The sequence below is a fragment of the Anopheles merus genome, unplaced genomic scaffold (assembly GCF_017562075.2).
Source record: "Anopheles merus strain MAF unplaced genomic scaffold, AmerM5.1 LNR4000136, whole genome shotgun sequence".
Lineage (NCBI taxonomy): Eukaryota > Metazoa > Arthropoda > Insecta > Diptera > Culicidae > Anopheles > Anopheles merus.
Genome location: NW_024427716.1, coordinates 52,046 through 68,550, shown reverse-complemented (window position 1 = coordinate 68,550; position 16,505 = coordinate 52,046). Strand labels below are relative to the sequence as shown.

At 43.3% G+C, this 16,505-nt stretch overlaps 1 protein-coding gene across 2 annotated transcripts; it reads right to left on the bottom strand.

The window, feature by feature from the left end:
• Window positions 1-2,527: 2,527 nt before the first annotated feature.
• On the bottom strand, window positions 2,528-6,985 carry LOC121601655. Of its 2 annotated transcripts, none has more exons than XM_041930473.1 (2): window positions 6,912-6,985; window positions 2,528-6,844 (listed from the first exon to the last, which is right to left on the bottom strand). In XM_041930473.1, the coding sequence occupies exon 2, from the start codon at window positions 6,729-6,731 to the stop codon at window positions 2,559-2,561; it is 4,173 nt and encodes a 1,390-aa protein (XP_041786407.1). In that variant the 5' UTR covers window positions 6,732-6,844; window positions 6,912-6,985; the 3' UTR covers window positions 2,528-2,558. The 2 variants fall into 2 exon arrangements, with proteins under 2 accessions (XP_041786407.1, XP_041786408.1); XM_041930474.1 differs by having other exon boundaries at window positions 2,528-6,427; window positions 6,487-6,960.
• Between the last annotated feature and the right edge of the window lie 9,520 nt (window positions 6,986-16,505).

The following is a 16,505-nucleotide window of genomic DNA, read 5'->3' as shown; positions in this document are numbered from 1 at the left end:
TTGACAGGTTTCCCGAGTACAATGCCTTCACAGGCCATTTACTCGGCTACCAGTGAGTCTTATCTTTAAACCTATGTGCGGATCTTGTAGACCACTTCAATACCTTTCCAAAACTATCTTAATCATCACGCTAGAACACATGGTTACGAAGTTATGGCCATTTGAAGGAACATTCAACTACATCACTTGAGCTTTCTCGCCCGTCCCTATGGCCATGCTTGAAATTTTGACGAAAATGCAAGGTCATCCATTATCGTTCTTATGTCTTTGGGGCTTCTTGAATAAGCAAACCAAAGCCCTGGGACACAATAACAAGGATCTTGGTGACGAAAAAGTTTCATTCTGGGTCATATTACCCTTTATACACATGCTCAAATTGACAGGTTTTCCCGAGTACAATGCTTCACAGGCCATTTACTCGGCTACCAGTGAGTCTTATCTTTAAACCTATGTGCGGATCTTGTAGACCACTTCAATACCTTTCCAAAACTATCTTAATCATCACGCTAGAACACATGGTTACGAAGTTATGGCCATTTGAAGGAACATTCAACTACATCACTTGAGCTTTCTCGCCCGTCCCTATGGCCATGCTTGAAATTTTGACGAAAATGCAAGGTCATCCATTATCGTTCTTATATCATTGAGGCTTCTTGAATAAGCAAACCAAAGCCCTGGGACACAATAACAAGGATCTTGGTGACGAAAAAGTTTCATTCTGGGTCATATTACCCTTTATACACATGCTCAAATTGACAGGTTTTCCCGAGTACAATGCCTTCACAGGCCATTTACTCGGCTACCAGTGAGTCTTATCTTTAAACCTATGTGCGGATCTTGTAGACCACTTCAATACCTTTCCAAAACTATCTTAATCATCACGCTAGAACACATGGTTACGAAGTTATGGCCATTTGAAGGAACATTCAACTACATCACTTGAGCTTTCTCACCCGTCCCTATGGCCATGCTTGAAATTTTGACGAAAATGCAAGGTCATCCATTATCGTTCTTATATCATTGAGGCTTCTTGAATAAGCAAATCAAAGCCCTGGGACACAATAACAAGGATCTTGGTGACGAAAAAGTTTCATTCTGGGTCATATTACCCTTTATACACATGCTCAAATTGACAGGTTTTCCGAGTACAATGCCTTCACAGGCCATTTACTCGGCTACCAGTGAGTCTAATCTTTAAACCTATGTGCGGATCTTGTAGACCACTTCAATACCTTTCCAAAACTATCTTAATCATCACGCTAGAACACATGGTTACGAAGTTATGGCCATTTGAAGGAACATTCAACTACATCACTTGAGCTTTCTCGCCCGTCCCTATGGCCATGCTTGAAATTTTGACGAAAATGCAAGGTCATCCATTATCGTTCTTATATCATTGAGGCTTCTTGAATAAGCAAATCAAAGCCCTGGGACACAATAACAAGGATCTTGGTGACGAAAAAGTTTCATTCTGGGTCATATTACCCTTTATACACATGCTCAAATTGACAGGTTTTCCCGAATACAATGCCTTCACAGGCCATTTACTCGGCTACCAGTGAGTCTTATCTTTAAACCTATGTGCGGATCTTGTAGACCACTTCAATACCTTTCCAAAACTATCTTAATCATCACGCTAGAACACATGGTTACGAAGTTATGGCCATTTGAAGGAACATTCAACTACATCACTTGAGCTTTCTCGCCCGTCCCTATGGCCATGCTTGAAATTTTGACGAAAATGCAAGGTCATCCATTATCGTTCTTATATCATTGAGGCTTCTTGAATAAGCAAATCAAAGCCCTGGGACACAATAACAAGGATCTTGGCGAAAAAAAAGTTCCGTTCTGGGTTATAGTCCCCCAAAGCACATTTGAAGACTTTCCACAAAACCTCAAACTTCAAAGGCCATTTACCATATGTTCCTTTGCTCTGAGCTTAAATCTGAGGGCAAAAAATGCAGTGCAACTTTTAATTTCCTTTCTTTTGGTGAAGAAATTAAGTCTCTAGCTCTTCTGGTTCAAAAGTTATGGCCGTCTAAAGTTGGACCTTTTTTTCGTTAAAACTGCTTTCTCAACCGTCCCCATGGCCATGCTTGAAATTTTGATGAAAATGCAAGGTCATCCATTATCGTTGTTGCAACTGCAACTCCGTCGGCTCCTCGACGGCGGCGAACAAGGTATAACGACCGTTTTATTAACGTACAAACTTTACTTTATTTAAAAAAGGATCGACCGATTATAAACTCACAAGCTTTTATTTTAGTAGTTTTAAAAAACGCGGTCTATCGTTCGCTAACTTTTAAAGAGACCGTTTGTTCTGCGCACGGTGTATTTATCCCTTTTTTTTCCGCGATGGCCGTTGCGCCATCGCGTTACGCAGCGAACGTTGCCCTTTCTGAAATGTTCGAAATTCGAAGATCGATCTTGTCACCCTATCTAAACGTCTAAACCTATCTCCTGTCATTTAGCTTGTTTACATTCCGCATGCCATAATAAGGGACACGCGGTTTGTCGGCACGGTTACTCGTAACATTCTCCCCCCCGGTAAGTCGCTCTCAGCGACTTAGCTTCGTTGTGCCGACCTCCAATATAGCAACATTTACTGCCGGTCTATCTAACAAACCACTATTTGTCTGTATAGTTACGCGCCGCACTTGATTGTCAGCAGCTCGATACACCTTTACAATTCGTCCCCTAGGCCAGCAGTTCCGCGGGTTGTTTCCATCCGCAACCAATACCAAGTCGCCTTCATCTAATGGTTTCGTCTGCTTGTACCATCTCGATCGCTTCGTTAGTGTTGGTAGGTACTCGATTACCCATCTCTTCCAAAACATGTCTGCAAACTGTTGTGCTGATTTCCAGGATTTACGCACGGACGGAGTGGAATCGTCAAAGGGTAGCGGAGGCTTGCTTCCGTTCGAACTGCCTAAAATGAAATGATTTGGCGTTAAGGGAGATTCAGCTTCATCTTCGAGTGGAATTTCTGTCAGGGGTCGTGAGTTAACAATCAGCTCCACTTCACTCAACCTAGCCCGTAATAGCTCATCGGTGGGGTGATGAGGAAGGTCAAAGGAGGCAAGCGTCTTTTTTATTGATTGGATCAATCTCTCCCATGACCCACCAAAATGCGGTGCTGCAGGTGGGTTAAAAACCCACTTTGTCCCGGGTTGCACAAACTCTGCCATCAACCGGTCCACATCAATCAGTGCAGCAGCTTCCTTCAGTTCACGAGATGCGCCTACAAAATTGGTGCCTCTATCACTAACGAACTCCAGTGGCAGTCCCTTTCTAGCGGTGAAATTGCGGATCGCGAAAATACACGAGTCTGTAGAAAGACTATGCGCAACCTCGATGTGTATTCCTCTGGTAGTGAGGCAGGTGAAAATCACCCCCCAGCGTTTTTCGGTTCTTCTTCCGACTGCTACTATCATCGGTCCGAAGTAGTCGATCCCGGTGTAAGAAAATGGATGCTGGTAGGCAGCTAGCCGTTGGTACGGGAGGTCTCCCATAGCAGGATTTTGTGGAGCGGTTTTATATACCTTGCAGTATTGACAACAGCGTCTTACTCGGCTATAAGTGCTCTTGAGCTTCGGAACGTGATATTTAAGTCGAATTTCATTGAGTGCTGTTTGATGGTTCGCGTGCCGATATTTCTCGTGATACCAACTGATTATTAGTTCGGTGGCATAGTGGTTATTTGGAATTATCACCGGTCGTTTGGTGTCATCGCCAACCCACATGCATTTCTCGATTCTTCCCTTCATTCGCAGGACTTTGTGTTCATCGATGAAAGGGCTCAGTTGGTATAGCGGGCTAGTCTTTTTGAGTGGCTTTTTCCAAGGCTGACATTGTAGCTCGATATCGCTTAACATCCCGATTTCATCCGCATATTCGTCTCTCTGAGCTTGTCGATAGATTGCATTTTCAGCTTGTACCAGTTCATCCTGCGTAAGCTCTCCTCGTTGTTTTAGTTTACCCTTTCGACAATTTGTTATGAAGCGGTATACGTATGCAACTGCTCGTAGCAGTCGCTGCCACTTAGAAAAACGAGTGAACTCTAATAGTGGCATATACATCGAGTGGTGCAGTAATTTGTGGCGTATTTCTTCGTCCGTTGCACCCGGTTCCATTTCCTTTTTTGGCCACTCACTGGTCGATTTCCATAGGAAATCGGGACCGCGGAACCATCTGCTGGTGGGCCCGAGTTCCGGAACCTTTTGCCATTTTGTCCCTTCATCGGCTACGTTCATTTTCGTGGACACCCAGTTCCAATCTACAGCATTAGAGGTTTCCACAATTTCGCTGATGCGTACGGCAACGAATTGGCTATACTTTCGGTGATCTGCATTAATCCAGCTAATGACGGTTCGTGAATCCGTCCAATACACTTCACGAGTGATTTGCAGACGATGCGAGCTTTTTATTGTTTGGGCCAATCGTGTTCCTATGACTGCCGCTTGAAGCTCTAACCTTGGTATGGATGTGAAGGATATCGGTGCAACTTTAGTTTTTGAGCCCACCAATGCACATTCTATCAGCCCGTCTCTTTCGAATCTAAAGTAGGCTACAGCGGCCATCCCGTTCTCACTGGCGTCGCAGAAGATGTGAAGTTCTATGTGACATTGATTTAAATGCGTGGCCTGCCGGTAACACCTCGGTATGCTCACAAATTGTAAACTAGGCAGAACGGATACCCATGTTTGCCATTTCACAAGCAAACTACCAGAAATTTCTTCATCCCATTGAGTCTTTGCGCGCCACACTTCTTGCAGCAGGATCTTCAGGTACATGAGAAGGTGACCAATTAGCCCCAGAGGATCATATATAGACATGAGTATTTTCAAAATCTCTCTCTTTGTAGGTACTCGTCCTTGTAGTAATGTATGCGGCTCATATCGTGGAGAGATTTTAAACGTGAACACATCCGTCTCCGTGTTCCACCACATGCCGAGTACTTTCTCTGTCGCAAGTTCAACTTCGACGGGTGCTTCTGCTCCAGGCTCAACCCGGTTCATTGCAGCTTTAACCTTTGATGAATTGGACAACCAATTACGGATCTCAAATCCGCCTTGTGAGTGAATGAAGCAAACTTCCTGTGCTAATTGGATAGCTTCATCTTCAGTTTCTATACTAGAGAGCATGTCATCAACGTAGTGCTCATATTTGATGCATTCGACTGCCCTTTGATATTGTTCTTCAAATCTTTCTGCGTTCAGATTTTTTACATAGTGCGCGGTGCTTGGAGAACATGCTGCACCAAACGTCATAACCTGTAGCACATATTGTTGAGGAGTGCTTCCAATTTCTCCATCATTCCAGAGAAACATTTGACTTCGTTGGTCTCGCGGGTTCATCCGCACTTGAAAAAACATTTCTCGAATGTCACCGGTCACTGCTACCTTATATTCCCGAAATTTATAAAGAACCGTGAGCAGTCCTACAAGTTGATCCGGTCCGGTCAGTAAAAACGAGTTTAGGCTGACCCCATTCACCTTTGCAGCAGCATCAAATACTACTCGTATCTTGCCAGGTTTGTTCGGGTTCGTGACAGGAAAAATCGGTAGGAACCAGTCATTTGACTTTTTGCTGCTTTGTTCTATCGGTGAAAGCTTTCTGATGTACCCCTTTTGTTCGTACTCTGCAATTTTGGAGTGCATGGCTTTATTCAGTTCTGGGTTACGGCGCAGTTTTCTCTCCAGACATTCGTGACGCCTCAAAGCCATCGCTTTATTATCAGGAAGTTTTATTGTGTCGTACTTCCACAGAAGGCTCGCTTCGAAATGCCCATCTACCAACCGAACATTCGAGGAAAGAATTTTAAGCGCATGTTCTTCGTCATCAGAGCGCAATTGTTTCATTGGTCGATATACTCCTAGCGATTCTAAAGAGAAGTATTCTTTTAGAGCCAGATCCATCTCATCGTCTTTTTTTTTATTGCAGGGGCAGATATGGACGTTCATAAATGTATTTCCGTCGTACCGGTTACAATCTGATGCGCTACTTGAGCATGGCCCGTAAACTACCCATCCAAGTCGGGTTTTTGATGCTGACGGCTCGTTTGTCCCTCTTTCGACCGTTTTAAGGGTTTGGCTCAAGAAGCAATTATCAATGCCAATTAGGACCTTCGCCGAGGCATTTTGATATAATGGTAGTGGAAGACCTCTCAAATGGCTATACTGAGTGGCTAATTGCCTCGGTTCTACTGATTGATCACATAAGCCAAGGGTACGAACTGTATGGACCGTGTTCATGTCATATATGAAAGATGACCCAACGCCAGATATCTTAACAGATAATTCTACGGACTCGTCTTCAACCCTGCTTTGGTTACCGGTCCACGATATGCATAATGGACGATGCTTGCCACTGATGCCTAGCTGTCTCAGCAAGTCATGTTCCATAAACGTTGCCGACGATCCGTCATCTAAAATAGCGATAGTATCAACCTTCTTCCCATTCCCATATAACGTAACCGGCACATACTTGAACATAACTCCTCCGGAAGTAGCAGAATGCACGTTACAGCTGGTGTTGACTCGACTCAATTCTGGCGGGATGTCTGATAATAGTTGGCTGCTACCGGACGAGTGTAACAACTGATGATGACGGCGTTCGCACCCATTTACTCCGCACAACGTAGTTACAGGGCATGCACCTGGGTGCTTGCGGAGGCACGTTCTACACAGTGACGCACGCTTTATAGTTGTCCAACGCGAACTCACACTCATGCCTAGGAACCTGCTGCAGTTGGACACGTTAGGACATCCATCCCCACACGCAGAGCAACACCAATTGTTGCCCTCAGTTGTAACTGGTTGTGATGTTGTTACTGCTGTCTGACCTGTGGAATGAATGCACTGATGAGCGTACTTACGGTCGTACTGACGTATATTATTGTCATGCTTCACCTCCCTACGACCGCTGGTATGCTTTACACCTCGACTGGCTGCGCGTACAAGCTCCTTCACCCACTCGTTGAAAACTGCCAGCGTGGTATGTGTACAGCGGTTCTGGTAATAGTACCAGTTCAGCCTTATATTCGGCGGCAGCTTGTCCACCAGCTCCTCCAGCAGGGGTCCACCATCGAAATAGCTGTGCAGTCCAGATCCCGTTATCGATGCACAGAAGTTCCTCACAGCGACACCATAATCCACTAAGGCGTCGAACCGGTCTTCCTTCGGGGGCGGCATGCGGCGAATATTGGCCATCAGTGTGTTCACCACTAGTTCTGGACGGCCGTAGCACTCCTTCAAAATCTCGATCGCTTCAGGGATACTATCGGGATATAGCAGACAACTAGCAACTGCTTCACGAGCCTTTCCCTTCAAAGACGCCTGCAGCCGCAGCATATTTTCATCATTTGTGTAGCCACATATCGCCGTAGAGTGTTCATAGTTCGAAATGAATGCCATCCATTCCTTAGGGTCACCACTGAAGACAGGCAATTCACGGCTCGTACATTTTCGCGCTGACACTTGACTCTGGTTAAATAGCGGAAAATTTGCAGAGTAACTATGTGCTGTGGGGTGTGGTGTTGTCCTTTCTGGTATCACTGGCACAAAGCTAACGGCTGGTCTGTACTGGTTAGCTAGCCTTTCATCAGGTCTCGCGATTGGGCTTGTAGAAGGGCGGCATGATTCTTCCAGTATGCGTTTTTTCTCCGCCATACGACGTCGTTCACACCGTTCGATCGCGAGCAGTCTCTCTTCAAGCAGCTGTTGTTCGCACTGCTTATCGATCCGATGAAGTTCCTCTTCAATCGCGGTAGATTGCACGTTCGGTTTTCTACATGTCACAGGCGGCACTTCGACGGCGTAGGGAGGTAGGAGATGGTTATCCGAACGCATCGGCCCAGTAGCGGTGGCGGGAATGTTAAATTCCTGTGGCCGTTGGTCCAGCTCTCCGACACGATCCGTAGTATGCAGCCACTCCTCTATTTCCTGCTCCTTTTCAGCAATCGAAGACGTTGCTTCCACAACAACGTCTGCTATCTCGCGCTCGATTGCCGCTAGCTCGCGTTTAGCTTCGCGGGCTCTCCTCACCAATTCGTTCAGGGTGTCGTTTCGCGGGTTTGTTGATGCCCTCGACGGTGGTCTCGATGACGCCCGTCCAGTGTCCGTAGGCCTGGAAGTAGAGTTGGCCAACGGATCTGCACTGGTTCTGCCGGATCTGCCAGTACTGCTTGGCCTTCCAACGGAGGGGGGAAGCGGCTCCAGCCCTTCGAGTAGAGGCTCTCCTTGATGAAAGATCGGCGTACGGGACATTCTGCAGGCTTCTCTATTCTCACTCGCGACGATGCCTTGGCGATTGGCACTAAAACAGCGCGTTATTAATCGCAAACGCGTTTTTTAAAAAATGTTGCAACTGCAACTCCGTCGGCTCCTCGACGGCGGCGAACAAGGTATAACGACCGTTTTATTAACGTACAAACTTTACTTTATTTAAAAAAGGATCGACCGATTATAAACTCACAAGCTTTTATTTTAGTAGTTTTAAAAAACGCGGTCTATCGTTCGCTAACTTTTAAAGAGACCGTTTGTTCTGCGCACGGTGTATTTATCCCTTTTTTTTCCGCGATGGCCGTTGCGCCATCGCGTTACGCAGCGAACGTTGCCCTTTCTGAAATGTTCGAAATTCGAAGATCGATCTTGTCACCCTATCTAAACGTCTAAACCTATCTCCTGTCATTTAGCTTGTTTACATTCCGCATGCCATAATAAGGGACACGCGGTTTGTCGGCACGGTTACTCGTAACAATCGTTCTTATGTCATTGGGGCTTCTTGAATAAGCAAACCAAAGCCCTGAGACACAATAACAAGGACATTGGCGATGAAAAAGTTTCATTCTGGGTCATATTACCCTTAATACACATGCTCAAATTGACAGGTTTTCCCGAGTACAATGCATTCAGAGACCATTTACTCGGCTACCAGTGAGTCTTATCTTCAAACCTATGTGCGGATCTTGTGGACCACTTCAATACCTTTCCAAAACTATCTTAATCATCACGCTAGGACACATGGTTACGAAGTTATGGCCATTTGAAGGAACATTCAACTACATCACTTGAGCTTTCTCGCCCGTCCCTATGGCCATGCTTGAAATTTTGACGAAAATGCAAGGTCATCCATTATCGTTCTTATGTCTTTGGGGCTTCTTGAATAAGCAAACCAAAGCCCTGGGACACAATAACAAGGATCTTGGTGACGAAAAAGTTTCATTCTGGGTCATATTACCCTTTATACACATGCTTAAATTGACAGGTTTTCCCGAGTACAATGCCTTCACAGGCCATTTACTCGGCTACCAGTGAGTCTTATCTTTAAACCTATCCAAAACTATCTTAATCATCACGCTAGAACACATGGTTACGAAGTTATGGCCATTTGAAGGAACATTCAACTACATCACTTGAGCTTTCTCGCCCGTCCCTATGGCCATGCTTGAAATTTTGACGAAAATGCAAGGTCATCCATTATCGTTCTTATATCATTGAGGCTTCTTGAATAAGCAAACCAAAGCCCTGGGACACAATAACAAGGATCTTGGTGACGAAAAAGTTTCATAATGGGTCATATTACCCTTTATACACATGCTCAAATTGACAGGTTTTCCCGAGTACAATGCCTTCACAGGCCATTTACTCGGCTACCAGTGAGTCTTATCTTTAAACCTATGTGCGGATCTTGTAGACCACTTCAATACCTTTCCAAAACTATCTTAATCATCACGCTAGAACACATGGTTACGAAGTTATGGCCATTTGAAGGAACATTCAACTACATCACTTGAGCTTTCTCACCCGTCCCTATGGCCATGCTTGAAATTTTGACGAAAATGCAAGGTCATCCATTATCGTTCTTATATCATTGAGGCTTCTTGAATAAGCAAACCAAAGCCCTGGGACACAATAACAAGGATCTTGGTGACGAAAAAGTTTCATTCTGGGTCATATTACCCTTTACACACATGCTCAAATTGACAGGTTTTCCCGAGTACAATGCATTCAGAGGCTATTTACTCGGCTACCAGTGAGTCTTATCTTTAAACCTATGTGCGGATCTTGTAGACCACTTCAATACCTTTCCAAAACTATCTTAATCATCACGCTAGAACACATGGTTACGAAGTTATGGTCATTTGAAGGAACATTCAACTACATCACTTGAGCTTTCTCGCCCGTCCCTATGGCCATGCTTGAAATTTTGACGAAAATGCAAGGTCATCCATTATCGTTCTTATATCATTGAGGCTTCTTGAATAAGCAAATCAAAGCCCTGGGACACAATAACAAGGATCTTGGTGACGAAAAAGTTTCATTCTGGGTCATATTACCCTTTATACACATGCTCAAATTGACAGGTTTTCCCGAATACAATGCCTTCACAGGCCATTTACTCGGCTACCAGTGAGTCTTATCTTTAAACCTATGTGCGGATCTTGTAGACCACTTCAATACCTTTCCAAAACTATCTTAATCATCACGCTAGAACACATGGTTACGAAGTTATGGCCATTTGAAGGAACATTCAACTACATCACTTGAGCTTTCTCACCCGTCCCTATGGCCATGCTTGAAATTTTGACGAAAATGCAAGGTCATCCATTATCGTTCTTATATCATTGAGGCTTCTTGAATAAGCAAACCAAAGCCCTGGGACACAATAACAAGGATCTTGGTGACGAAAAAGTTTCATTCTGGGTCATATTACCCTTTATACACATGCTCAAATTGACAGGTTTTCCCGAATACAATGCCTTCACAGGCCATTTACTCGGCTACCAGTGAGTCTTATCTTTAAACCTATGTGCGGATCTTGTAGACCACTTCAATACCTTTCCAAAACTATCTTAATCATCACGCTAGAACACATGGTTACGAAGTTATGGTCATTTGAAGGAACATTCAACTACATCACTTGAGCTTTCTCGCCCGTCCCTATGGCCATGCTTGAAATTTTGACGAAAATGCAAGGTCATCCATTATCGTTCTTATATCATTGAGGCTTCTTGAATAAGCAAATCAAAGCCCTGGGACACAATAACAAGGATCTTGGTGACGAAAAAGTTTCATTCTGGGTCATATTACCCTTTATACACATGCTCAAATTGACAGGTTTTCCCGAATACAATGCCTTCACAGGCCATTTACTCGGCTACCAGTGAGTCTTATCTTTAAACCTATGTGCGGATCTTGTAGACCACTTCAATACCTTTCCAAAACTATCTTAATCATCACGCTAGAACACATGGTTACGAAGTTATGGCCATTTGAAGGAACATTCAACTACATCACTTGAGCTTTCTCGCCCGTCCCTATGGCCATGCTTGAAATTTTGACGAAAATGCAAGGTCATCCATTATCGTTCTTATATCATTGAGGCTTCTTGAATAAGCAAATCAAAGCCCTGGGACACAATAACAAGGATCTTGGCGAAAAAAAAGTTCCGTTCTGGGTTATAGTCCCCCAAAGCACATTTGAAGACTTTCCACAAAACCTCAAACTTCAAAGGCCATTTACCATATGTTCCTTTGCTCTGAGCTTAAATCTGAGGGCAAAAAATGCAGTGCAACTTTTAATTTCCTTTCTTTTGGTGAAGAAATTAAGTCTCTAGCTCTTCTGGTTCAAAAGTTATGGCCGTCTAAAGTTGGACCTTTTTTTCGTTAAAACTGCTTTCTCAACCGTCCCCATGGCCATGCTTGAAATTTTGATGAAAATGCAAGGTCATCCATTATCGTTCTTATGTCATTGGGGCTTCTTGAATAAGCAAACCAAAGCCCTGAGACACAATAACAAGGACATTGGCGATGAAAAAGTTTCATTCTGGGTCATATTACCCTTAATACACATGCTCAAATTGACAGGTTTTCCCGAGTACAATGCATTCAGAGACCATTTACTCGGCTACCAGTGAGTCTTATCTTCAAACCTATGTGCGGATCTTGTGGACCACTTCAATACCTTTCCAAAACTATCTTAATCATCACGCTAGGACACATGGTTACGAAGTTATGGCCATTTGAAGGAACATTCAACTACATCACTTGAGCTTTCTCGCCCGTCCCTATGGCCATGCTTGAAATTTTGACGAAAATGCAAGGTCATCCATTATCGTTCTTATATCATTGAGGCTTCTTGAATAAGCAAATCAAAGCCCTGGGACACAATAACAAGGATCTTGGCGAAGAAAAAGTTCCGTTCTGGGTTATAGTCCCCCAAAGCACATCTGAAGACTTTCCACAAAACCTCAAACTTCAAAGGCCATTTACCATATGTTCCTTTGCTCTGAGCTTAAATCTGAGGGCAAAACTTGCAGCGCAACTTTTAATTTCCTTTCTTTTGGTGAAGAAATTAAGTCTCTAGCTCTTCTGGTTCAAAAGTTATGGCCGTCTAAAGTTGGACCTTTTTTTCGTTAAAACTGCTTTCTCAACCGTCCCCATGGCCATGCTTGAAATTTTGACGAAAATGCAAGGTCATCCATTATCGTTCTTATATCATTGAGGCTTCTTGAATAAGCAAATCAAAGCCCTGGGACACAATAACAAGGATCTTGGTGACGAAAAAGTTTCATTCTGGGTCATATTACCCTTTATACACATGCTCAAATTGACAGGTTTTCCCGAGTACAATGCCTTCACAGGCCATTTACTCGGCTACCAGTGAGTCTAATCTTTAAACCTATGTGCGGATCTTGTAGACCACTTCAATACCTTTCCAAAACTATCTTAATCATCACGCTAGGGCACATGGTTACGAAGTTATGGCCATTTGAAGGAACATTCAACTACATCACTTAAGCTTTCTCGCCCGTCCCTATGGCCATGCTTGAAATTTTGACGAAAATGCAAGGTCATCCATTATCGTTCTCATGTCATTGGGGCTTCATGAATAAGCAAACCAAAGCCCTGGGACACAATAACAAGGATCTTGGCGATGAAAAAGTTTCATTCTGGGTGATAGTCCCCAAAAGCACATTTAAAGACTTTCCACAAAACCTTCAACTTCAGAGGCAATTTACTACATGTTCCGTTGCTCTGAGCGTTAACTTTGTTCGAAGACTTGCTGCGCAACTTTTAATTTCCTTTCCAACGGTGAAGAGATTAGGTTTCTAGCTCTTCTGGTTCCAAAGATATGGCCGTTTAAAGTTAGAGGTTTTTTTCTTCAAAACTGCTTTCTCACCCGTCCCTATGGCCATGCTTGACATTTTGACGAAAATGCAAAGTCATCCATTATCGTTCTTATGTCATTGGGGCTTCGTGAATAAGCAAACCAAAGCCCTGGGACACAATAACAAGGATCCTGGCGATGAAAAAGTTTCATTCTGGGTCATATTACCCTTTACACACATGCTCAAATTGACAGGTTTTCCCGAGTAAAATGCATTCACAGGCCATTTACTCGGCTACCAGTGAGTCTTATCTTCAAACCTATGTGCGGATTTTGTAGACCACTTCAATACCTTTCCAAAACTATCTTAATCATCACGCTAGGGCACATGGTTACGAAGTTATGGCCATTTGAAGGAACATTCAACTACATCACTTGAGCTTTCTCGCCCGTCCCTATGGCCATGCTTGAAATTTTGACGAAAATGCAAAGTCATCCATTATCGTTCTCATGTCTTTGGGGCGTCATGAATAAGCAAACCAAAGCCCTGGGACACAAAAACAAGGATCTTGGCGATGAAAAAGTTTCATTCTGGGTCATAGTCCCCAAAAGCACATTTAAAGACTTTCCACAAAACCTTCAACTTCAGAGGCAATTTACTACATGTTCCGTTGCTCTGAGCGTTATTTTTGTTCGAAGATTTGCTGCGCAACTTTTAATTTCCTTTCCAACGGTGAAGAGATTACGTCTCTAGCTCTTCTGGTTCCTAAGTTATGGCCGTTTAAAGTTAGAGGTTTTTTTCTTCAAAACTGCTTTCTCACCCGTCCCCATGGCCATGCTTGAAATTTTGACGAAAATGCAAGGTCAACCATTATCGTTGTTATGTCATTGGGGCTTCATGAATAAGCAAACCAAAGCCCTGGGACACAATAACAAGGATCCTGGCGATGAAAAAGTTTCATTCTGGGTCATATTACCCTTTACACACATGCTCAAATTGACAGGTTTTCCCGAGTAAAATGCATTCACAGGCCATTTACTCGGCTACCAGTGAGTTTTATCTTCAAACCTATGTGCGGATTTTGTAGACCACTTCAATACCTTTCCAAAACTATCTTAATCATCACGCTAGAACACATGGTTACGAAGTTATGGCCATTTGAAGGAACATTCAACTACATCACTTGAGCTTTCTCGCCCGTCCCTATGGCCACGCTTGAAATTTTGACGAAAATGCAAGGTCATCCATTATCGTTCTCATGTCATTGGGGCTTCATGAATAAGCAAACCAAAGCCCTGGGACACAATAACAAGGATCTTGGCGATGAAAAAGTTTCATTCTGGGTGATAGTCCCCAAAAGCACATTTAAAGACTTTCCACAAAACCTTCAACTTCAGAGGCAATTTACTACATGTTCCGTTGCTCTGAGCGTTAACTTTGTTCGAAGACTTGCTGCGCAACTTTTAATTTCCTTTCCAACGGTGAAGAGATTAGGTTTCTAGCTCTTCTGGTTCCAAAGATATGGCCGTTTAAAGTTAGAGGTTTTTTTCTTCAAAACTGCTTTCTCACCCGTCCCCATGGCCATGCTTGAAATTTTGACGAAAATGCAAGGTCATCCATTATCGTTCTCATGTCTTTGGGGCGTCATGAATAAGCAAACCAAAGCCCTGGGACACAATAACAAGGATCTTGGCGATGAAAAAGTTTCATTCTGGGTGATAGTCCCCAAAAGCACATTTAAAGACTTTCCACAAAACCTTCAACTTCAGAGGCAATTTACTACATGTTCCGTTGCTCTGAGCGTGAAGTTTGTTCGAAGACTTGCTGCGCAACTTTTAATTTCCTTTCCAACGGTTAAGAGATTACGTCTCTAGCTCTTCTGGTTCCTAAGTTATGGCCGTTTAAAGTTAGAGGTTTTTTTTCTTCAAAACTGCTTTCTCACCCGTCCCCATGGCCATGCTTGAAAATTTGACGAAAATGCAAAGTCATCCATTATCGTTCTTATGTCATTGGGGCTTCATGAATAAGCAAACCAAAGCCCTGGGACACAATAACAAGGATCTTGGCGATGAAAAAGTTTCATAATGGGTCATATTACCCTTTATACACATGCTCTAATTGACAGGTTTTCCCGAGTACAATGCATTCAGAGGGCATTTACTAGACTACCAATAAGTCCAATCTTTAAACCTATGTACAGATCTTGTAGACTACTTCAATGCCTTTCCAAAACTGTCTTAATCATCACGCTAGGACACATGGTTACGAAGTTATGGCCATTTGAAGGAACATTCAACTACATCACTTGAGCTTTCTCACCCGTCCTTATGGCCATGCTTGAAATTTTGACGAAAATGCAAGGTCATCCATTATCGTTCTTATGTCATTGGGGCTTCATGAATAAGCAAACCAAAGCCCTGGGACACAATAACAAGGATCTTGGCGATGAAAAAGTTTCATAATGGGTCATATTACCCTTTATACACATGCTCTAATTGACAGGTTTTCCCGAGTACAATGCATTCAGAGGGCATTTACTAGACTACCAATAAGTCCAATCTTTAAACCTATGTACAGATCTTGTAGACCACTTCAATGCCTTTCCAAAACTGTCTTAATCATCACGCTAGGACACATGGTTACGAAGTTATGGCCATTTGAAGGAACATTCAACTACATCACTTGAGCTTTCTCACCCGTCCAAATGGCCATGCTTGAAATTTTGACGAAAATGCAAGGTCATCCATTATCGTTCTTATGTCATTGGGGCTTCATGAATAAGCAAACCAAAGCCCTGGGACACAATAACAAGGATCTTGGCGATGAAAAAGTTTCATAATGGGTCATATTACCCTTTATACACATGCTCTAATTGACAGGTTTTCCCGAGTACAATGCATTCAGAGGGCATTTACTAGACTACCAATAAGTCCAATCTTTAAACCTATGTACAGATCTTGTAGACCACTTCAATGCCTTTCCAAAACTGTCTTAATCATCACGCTAGGACACATGGTTACGAAGTTATGGCCATTTGAAGGAACATTCAACTACATCACTTGAGCTTTCTCACCCGTCCCCATGGCCATGCTTGAAATGTTGACGAAAATGCAAGGTCATCCATTATCGTTCTTATGTCATTGGGGCTTCATGAATAAGCAAACCAAAGCCCTGGGACACAATAACAAGGATCTTGGCGATGAAAAAGTTTCATAATGGGTCATATTACCCTTTATACACATGCTCTAATTGACAGGTTTTCCCGAGTACAATGCATTCAGAGGGCATTTACTAGACTACCAATAAGTCCAATCTTTCAACCTATGTACAGATCTTGTAGACCACTTCAATGCCTTTCCAAAACTGTCTTAATCATCACGCTAGGACACATG